Source organism: Mercenaria mercenaria, chromosome 19 (assembly GCF_021730395.1).
Source record: "Mercenaria mercenaria strain notata chromosome 19, MADL_Memer_1, whole genome shotgun sequence".
NCBI classification, from domain to species: domain Eukaryota; kingdom Metazoa; phylum Mollusca; class Bivalvia; order Venerida; family Veneridae; genus Mercenaria; species Mercenaria mercenaria.
In genome coordinates this window covers 23,568,020-23,576,960 of record NC_069379.1, presented here as the reverse complement: position 1 = coordinate 23,576,960, position 8,941 = coordinate 23,568,020, and the positions used below count along the sequence as shown (strand labels likewise).

The following is an 8,941-nucleotide window of genomic DNA, read 5'->3' as shown; positions in this document are numbered from 1 at the left end:
AGTATTGAATTTTCTATGTCCGCAGTCCCATTAGACGAGGGCGATATTGCATTATATCATCATATGAAGAGCGATATCAATATCGTGACTTCGTTGTTTCGCCATCTCGACTTGTGGATTGGCAAATGAAAACTTACAATTTGAAAATGGGAGGACATGATGCAATGACACGAGACATGAGAATATGATGTGAACGTGCGATCTTTCCCACCTTATACTCGCGTTCTCGCATCTTCGCAGTTTTTGTATCATTACGTCGGAGTGAACATACCATTTAGTTGGTGAAATAATGTTTATCTGAGAAGATGTAAGGGACGTCGCTTTAAAAAGAAATTACTTCATTTTATGTTGGGATGTCGCTTAAAAAAGAAATTACTTCATTTTATGTCGCTTAAAAAAGAATATACTTCATTTGATGTTGGGGATGTCGCTTAATAAAGAATATACTTCATTTGATGTTGGGGATGTCGCTTAAAGCTTAAAAAAGAAATAACTTCATTTGATGTTGGGGATGTCGCTTAACAAAGAAAACACTTCATTTGATGTTGGGGATGTCGCTTAACAAAGAAAATATTTCATTTGATGTTGGGGATGTCGCTTAAAAAAGAAATTACTTCATTTGATGTTGGGGATGTCGCTTAAAAAAGAAATTAATTCATTTTATGTTGGGGATGTCGCTTAAAAAAGAAAATACTTCATCTGATGTTAGGGATGTCGCTTAAAAAAGAATATACTTCTTTGATGTTGGGGATGTCGCTTAATAAAGGAAACACTTCATTTGATGTTGGGAATGTCGCTTAACAAAGAAAATATTTCATTTGATGTTGGGGATGTCGCTTAAAAAAGAAAATACTTCATTTGATGTTGGGGTGTCGCTTAAAAAAGAAAATACTTCATTTAATTTTCATTTTTTATTAAACACTTCGGAATCCATGAACATAAACACTGTAGACGAAACTAGCAACACTCAGCTTACCAACACTCAGCTTTCCTTCATCAATTGCACCGATATGTTTTATTTCAAATATTTATGAAATATACATGTGTGTGTAGTTACAGTGATATATACATGTCAATGAACAGGATGATTGATATGAAAGAATAGCTTGTTACAATCAAAACATATCATTAAATGTATTTGCTATGTGGTAGTAAACAGTGCTTATAAGACTAAGCAATTGTTGATCCAAGTTGGCGTTAATTTCCGTGTAGCAACTAACTGACCGTCGAAAGTTTCGCTCTACTTTAGGACCGCAGTTAGCCATAGCAACGATTAATAAAAAAGTATAAAACATGTTTCTATCTTTGCTTGATTCAATTTTTTTTCAGTTACCTTATGTCATTCAATAGTAGCTAGACAACCAATTATGTTCCGAAAATTTGAAAATATCGTAAGTTTCTTAGAACCATTAATGCTAAAGGAAATACGAATTTTTATTTCCTGGTTTGAACTAAAAAAAGTATTTACCTTGTCGTCAAATTAATACAAAGACGCATACCCATTAAAAGGTATTGGATTTGGGTAGCGTATGGTCAATAACCCTGAATATGGTATATTTTTCTTTTTCGTATCCCAGTCTTGAGCGAAACTTTTGAACGAAACATGAAATTCAATTTTTTGACGAAAAGTAAAAAGTAGGGACACTGTTTTGTTTTGAAATTTTAAAGATAAAAACGGGATAATCGACTAGCCCAAAAATCTAATCTCAACTCATGGTGGATGATGATCATCAGAGTTACTAAAAATAATCATTTCCGTTCTCTTCATGAAATATCATATTTATTGTAAGATGCTGAGATGACGAATAAAGTATATTTTAAAATGCAAATCCTGACAATTAATGATACAAACAAATAAATGAAAATCTGCTAGACGTGTTGACAGAAAACACCAGCCGTCAAGTCACTTTCTCAAACTTCCACCACTGATCCAAACGATAAAATCTAACTATTACACCTCACTTTGAAACCTCGCAATGTCTCTTGATTAAGACTGAAAATATGTTAATGTGGTAAACAACACACTTAAGCCGTCACTTTTGCAAGACTGATATTGGTAATTGGACAGGTAAAGTATTTTGTATTAATGAACAGACTCTATATGCTCGTATTATGTACCATAACTGAACCACTGCCCATACTTATATAACTATGCTATTAACAAAACATATTCAAAATGAGTATTGTTCCAGCATTATGCTTAATGTCGAAAATTGAAATTCTGATGTGTGACAACAGAAATATCCGAAATCGCCGAACAATTTCAGTTGAAATAAAGAAGTTACGAATTAAAATGAAGAAAACACCTACAACAAAACAAACGAGTTGCATGTTTGAATGAGAAACACAAAGCGTTTTATGTGATAATGTGTCGATTCATTCATTTTATGTTCCAAAATAAATTGCTTGGATTCTACAGGAAAATATAGCTGAATACTAAATATTCAGTAAAAGTTAGTACATAAAGTGTGATACATTTGAAAAGTTTTAGCATTTATGTTTTTATATCGCACTTTACTGGAGCTAGAAACAAAGACCGTTCTAGATTCTTTCAAAAAGAAATCTGTTAACGTAAATCATGCTTATTATATTTCTGTCTTATTACTTAACCTGTGTGTTGCAAATAAGTATTTAAGTGAAATATAAACTAAAATAATCGTTAAACAAAACGTTTACGAAGAATACATGCTTGATTTTAAAATGTAGAAATTTATCCTTTACAATCCAAGCATTTCCATTTGAGCATTTAATGCGCTTTGTTGACCTCCTGCCGCTCCACCCATTCCGCCACCGGCACCACCCATCGGTCCGCCACCAAATCCGCCTCCACCCCCAAATCCGGCACCTCCGCCCATTCCGGGTCCATGTGCAGGTCCTCTTCCTTGAGCCATTTGCCGCTCAATTGCAATTTGCTGAGCGTCTGTCATTTCCAGAGGGCGGCCTCTACCAGCCATTCCTCCGCCCATCGGTCCACCCGCAGCACCTCTACCACTTCTAGCACCTGGTCCGCGGTATCCTGGATCCCCTGGTTCTAATGGTTCAGGACCCAGACCTAACAGTCCCATCATTTCGTTCATCATTCGCTGTTGAAGCATGAACTCTCGCCTTGCAGATCCAGGCGTGTCAGGACCTCCCCTTCCTCTAATATTAAGTGGTTGAAAACCACTTGGTGGGGTTGCTGCTGCCGCTGCCCTGCCTCCTGGGCCTGGACGAACTGGTATTGGTTTTAACGAAATTCCAAGCGCCCTTTCTACAGCAGGAACAATTCTTGCGAGATCTCCACTATTAGCGATAAGAGGATTGACTCCAGATTTCATCAACATTTCTGGAGTCAGACCAATAAGAATAGATAAAGGGTCTACGCCTGGGGCCATATTATCAATAAACATGTTTCTTACAAACTCTCTAGTCTTTGGGTCAGGTCGGATAGGAATTTTTCTTCTTGGTTTCTGGGTAGTGGTAGGAGGGGCTTTTGTAGTGGGAGCAGTTGTTGGTTTATTCTGTTGTTGCTGAAGGTTTAATAGTTGCATGAGTGCTGCGGCATCAAGGCCAAGGCCTGCAAGTCCAGTTTGCGGTGTTGGAGGAGCTGGGGTCACCACTGGAATCTGCTGTGGTATCATCCCAGGGAACATACTCATCCAATTTGGATTCAAAATTTGCTGCTGTTGTTGTTGTTGTTGTTGCAACTGTTGTTGTGATATAAGTGAACTTGCATCAGCCGAACCACCACCAGCATTTATTTGGGCAGCTTTCACGACTGCTTGCCATGCTGCTATTGTAGCCGCATCTGCATCGGGTCCAGCACCACCAACAGAGCCGATAGGTGTGAAAGATGTTCCGTTTGCAGACTCTGAAGTATTAGTTTCCATGGAAACAACACTAGTTACCTGTGTTACTGAGCTATAATTGCTGCTGCTGCTGCTGCTGCAGCTGCTTCTGCTGCCGCTGCAGCTTCTGCTTTTGCTTTAGCTTCTGCTTCAGCTTTAGCTTTTGCTTCGATGAGAGCCTTTGCCCTTGCTTCTGCCTTTGCTCTCGCTTCTGCTTCTGCTCTTGCCCTAGCTTCCGCTTTTGCTTTTGCTTCAGATAGTGCTCTTGCTCTGGCTTCTGCTTCAGCTCTGACTTTTGCTATTCTTATTCTTTCGTGCTCAGCTGCTAAAGCACGTCTTCTTTTCTCAGCAGCAATTCGTATTCTTTCTCTTTCTGCGGCTTCAGCGGCTTCCTTCCTCCTGACTGCTTCAAGTCGTAACCTTTCCTTTTCTGCAGCTTGTTTTCTAGCCAGTTCAATTTCTTTTTGTTTTTGCTGTTCTAGGAGTATTCTCTTCCTTTCGGCTTCGGCAGCTTGCTGTTTTATTAGCTCAATTTCTTTTAATCTTTGACTCTCAATTCTTAATCTTTCTGCTTCTAGTTGCTTCTTTTGTTGCTGAATAAACTGTCTCTGCACTGTCTGTTCTTGGCGTAAAGCCTCTAATTCCATCTGCTGTCTTCTCAAAGCAAGTTGTTGTTTTTCATATTCAATTCGCTGCTTTTCTAAAGCCATTTTTTCTTGTTGTTTTCTGCGAAGTTCTTCCATTCGCCTAAGTTCACTCCTCTGTTGTTCCAATAAAAGTTGCAGTTCTTGTTGTTTCTTTCTTTCCTGCATAAACAAGTACTGCTCTCTTGCACTCGGTATACCAGTCGGCGGTGGCGGAGATTCTACTACTGGTGACAACGTTGTCGGATAGTCGATTTTCACTTTGTCTGATCCGGCTGTAGATACTGTTGGTGACCGGTCAACATTGAGAGTTGACGGATATGCTTTCTCCGTCATTAGTGCCGATGTATGTTCGCCAATTGGAATTAGGTCGGAAAGACTTGCCTTACCAATATCAGTCTGAATAACGCTCAAATTGCTTTTTGATGAAGATACAGATTTGTCCGCAGCCCCAGTTACCGTTGATGTAATATCAGTCTGTCCAGAAGATGATGTTACAGAAGAATCAGTCATGGTAACATCATTTGATGTCTTTCCGCTATATGAGGTACCAGTCTGTCCAGATGCTGTTGCAGAGGAATCAGTCATGATAATATCTTTTGAAGTCTGTCCGCTATATGAGGTACCAATCTGTCCAGATGCTGTTGCAGAGGGATCAGTCATGGTAACATCTTTTGATGTCTGTCCACTATATGAGGTACCAGTCTGTCCAGATGATGTTGCAGAGGAATCAGTCATGATAATATCCTTTGATGTCTGTCCGCTATATGGGGTACCAGTCTGTCCAGATGATGTTGCAGAGGAATCAGTCATGATAATATCTTTTGACGTCTGTCCGTTATATGAGGCATCGACTGTTCCAAGGGATCCATATACTGACACATCGTTTAGAGCCTGACTAGATGATGTGGTGTCCTTCTTGTTCGTTAATGAAGAAGTTCCTGAGGGCGACATGTTCTTAGTGCTTTGCCCTGTGGACCTTGTATCCGTGCTGCCAAATAAAGAAGACGATTCGAACATAGTTATATCACTTCCAGATGCAGACGCTGATGTGGTATCAATATTCCCTAAAATCGGTGACCCAAATGATGATGTGTCGGTTTTGCCTGAAACGTAGTTTGCCGAAGGGCCGGTTTGTGATGAAAGTGATAGACCGTGCATAGACATGTCTGTCGCTGATATATCAGTACCAGATTTAGAGATGTTTTGTTGAACAGTCTGACTCTGAGATAGTTGTTGGGATTGTTGGTACTGCTGACTTCCTGTTGATGTTTGGGACAATGCTGAGGTTGACCGAGTTCCTTCGGAGGCTTGTGAAGATGCTGGTGCTGTCCCTGTGGCTGAAACAGATGGCTGTACCCACTTCATCTGGACAGGGTCCCATATGAAATTAGGCTGTTCAGCTGGCTGTGAAGATACTTGGTCTGACGAAGCCCAGCTTAACTCTGAGCCTGCGCCGATCTGTCCAAGAGGTGTAAAACTTGCACCACTTTTCGATACTTCTGTTTTTGAATCTTGCACAGTGTTGATAGATAACTGGGCAACATCTGAGTTTTGTGATGGTTGTGTGTCGTATGCCGTAGGAGGAGGTTGGTTACTAGCAGCTGCAACGGAAGATGGTGTGAACCTGCCAGCGAGCAGATCAGCGAGACTTATTGTGTCGTTTGGATCTAAGGGTGCACCATTTGGATTTATTGCATTCATTATTGCATTAAGATCCGCCTCTGCTTGCTGATTTGTAGCGCTTGATGTAATCGTTTGGGCAGATGATGCTCCCTGATTTGCAGAGGAAGTGTCAAAAAGTGCAGGATTCAAAAATTGTTTTATTGTAGACATATCAGAATTAACTGTTTCGGCAGTGGCTGTGCTAGTACTGGTGGTACCTGATGTTTCTATAACTGACGTCTGTGACGTACTAGCTGTTGCGGTTTTATCGGCTGAAGATGAAGCTGTGTCTGATACTATAGATGTTATTGGTGCACCTGTGTTGGCGGGAACAGGTTCGTTAAGATATGGTTCTAGTGCTTGCATACCGCCATACATTTGAATCATTTGTTCCATTTCTGCCTGTGTCATAGTGGAAAAGTCAAAGGGTTCTGCTGGTGGCATATCTGCAAATTGCGCATTGATTTGTGTGCCTGCTGTCTGCTGGGAGAATGTTGCATCTACTGCTGATCCTGTTTGACTGCCAGTTGTATCAACAGATGTTAAAGCAGAAGAACCCGTAGATGTTGAGGTCAAATCTAAGCTCGTTGTATCTACTAACGATGTTGATACCCCACCTTTCGTCGTCTGGTTAATTTTTTGTACCGTTGGACCACCCGCATTAGTCGTTTCTAGCAACATAGTATCAAATGCACCTAGATTCATATCTGCGAGCATTTGATCTACACCAGCTACTGGCTTTTCATTAACAGAATTTGTTCCAATGGAATCATATGTCAGTAAGTCGGCGGAACTAGCTGTCTGCTGTCCCCCAGAGGCCAAAGAGGCTTCCAACATTTGCATATCCGGCATATTTCTAGGGTTAACAGTTCTGATTGAATTAGCATTGTTCTGTAATGTATTGTATATCTGTGTGTCGGTAATCTGGGTTTGTGAAGATCTAGAGCCAGTGTTTGTACTTGACAAACTGGAAGCATCATACTGTGATGATGAAGCATCTATGTTGGTACTTGACAAACTTGGAGCATCGTAGTTAGATGATGTTGCGCCAGTGTTTGTACTTGCCAAACTGGAAGCATCGTACTGAGATGATGTAGCGTCAGTGTTGGTAGCTGATAAACTGGAAGCATCATACTGTGATGATGTCTGTAAACTGGAAGCATCATACTGTGATGATGTCTGTAAAGAAGGTGAGGCATAATTTGTTTCAGCTACTGTAGATTGTTGACTTTGAGTTCCGGATGACGTGCCTGCTATATCAAGCATGGCTGCAGAGTCGAAGCCTGTACTTGCTACATTCAAATTTGTTCCTGTACCTGCCTGGATTCCAGTGGTTGACCGAGAATTTGGCTGATTATTCTGTGACGTACTTATCTGTTGTTCCATATTTAGAATTGCCATCATTTCTTCTATTGTCATACCGTTCATTCCCATGTCAATTAAATCTAGAGGACTCTGTGGTTGGCGTGCCCCAGAACCAACGTCTGTTTGTTGTGAGCCTACATATGTGGCATCAGAAGTTGATCCTGACTTACTTAAAGTTGAGGCAGTGTCAGTTACTGTCTGTTGTGTTTTCAGTGATGCTCCAGCAGATGATTCCAACATACTTTGTTTTGTGCCTGTTTGTTGAGTATGCATTGATGCTCGGGAAGGTTTTTCCATCATTCTCTGTTTTGAGTCAATTTGTTGTATCTGCAGTGATGCTTTAGAAGGTATTTCCAACATATTCTGTTGTAAGCCAGTGTGTTGTGCTTGCAGTGACTGTCCAGCGGATATATCCATTGCAGAATTATCAAACATACTGTTTTGTGAGCCTGATGTAGTTATAGTTTGCTGTGAAACACTGCCTGGAGCTTGGTTGGTCGGTGGGGCATACATATCTTGTAGGCCGGAGTCAACAGCTGCTTGCGATAAACTGGCAGTGTCAAATGATGTTCCATACATACTGTTTTCTAACTGAGAACCAGTATCAACAACTGTTTGCTTGCTTACACTTCCTCCTTGAGAAACAACGCCTGTTACTGTCTGCTTTGAAGCCTGACTAGTGGCGTCAATTAAAGTAGCAAAAAGATCTTTTTCCGAACCTTTATCGACAACAGTTTGTTTGGCGACTTTGCTTGTGGAATCCACAACTGGTCCAAACATACCTTGCATATCAATTCCTTTTGAACCAACAACCTGCTGATTTACAGTGGTCATACTTCCTGTTGTTCCAGCACCAAGAAACATTCCAGCGTCTATTACACCTCCTGACTGATTCATCTCGGGATCTACTAAGGCCTGATTTGTCTGTGTTTTAGCTATTGATTTCTGAGCGTTACTTCCAGTAGTGGAACTTCCGCTTACACTTAATTCACTCGTTACTGATACAGAGTGGCTGTTTGATTGTTTAGAGATACTTTTACCAGAACCAATCACTCCCATTGCTTCGCCAAGTTGTCGAATGAGGTCTTCTCTTGTCTTCTGTACAGCAGGGTCCAGTGAAGCGTCTGTTACCTTAGTCTGACCACCACCTGTAAAACATTATAGGAATCAATATTATCATTATTATGTTTCTGGTGAATAGTGAATTTTGTGTTATCTTTTTATATGTAACTGAACCCTGGGATTTTGTTTATATTAATCAGATATGTATGTACACTTTGAATGGAAATATTTTATATCATCGCGAAGCTATGGTAGAAGATGACAATAAAGCCACTATCAAAATACGTTTTTTATGGGATTTTTTTTACAAAACTTTTTCATATATTGACATTCGAATAACACTAGCTTTTCAATTGAAATAGTTTCATGTAATGAAAT

General features: G+C 40.3%; 2 protein-coding genes across 2 annotated transcripts in view; both read right to left on the bottom strand.

Moving 5' to 3' along the window:
• Window positions 1-2,717: 2,717 nt before the first annotated feature.
• On the bottom strand, window positions 2,718-3,869 carry LOC123541925 (translation initiation factor IF-2-like). The gene has a single exon (XM_045327547.2). It carries the CDS (start codon window positions 3,867-3,869, stop codon window positions 2,718-2,720), a length of 1,152 nt encoding a protein of 383 aa, XP_045183482.2.
• A 23-nt stretch (window positions 3,870-3,892) lies between these two features.
• Window positions 3,893-8,941, bottom strand: part of LOC123542650 (pneumococcal serine-rich repeat protein-like) — a 47,911-nt gene continuing 42,862 nt past the window's right edge. The window contains exon 13 of the mRNA XM_045328589.2: window positions 3,893-8,649. Coding sequence (XP_045184524.2) covers window positions 3,893-8,649 — 4,757 coding nt within the window. The remainder of the gene's footprint in view (window positions 8,650-8,941) is intronic.

Coding starts and splice junctions, on each gene's coding strand:
- LOC123541925 (XM_045327547.2), bottom strand. CDS start 3,869: ATGGAAACTAATACTTCAGAGTCTGCAAACGGAACATCTTTCACACCT.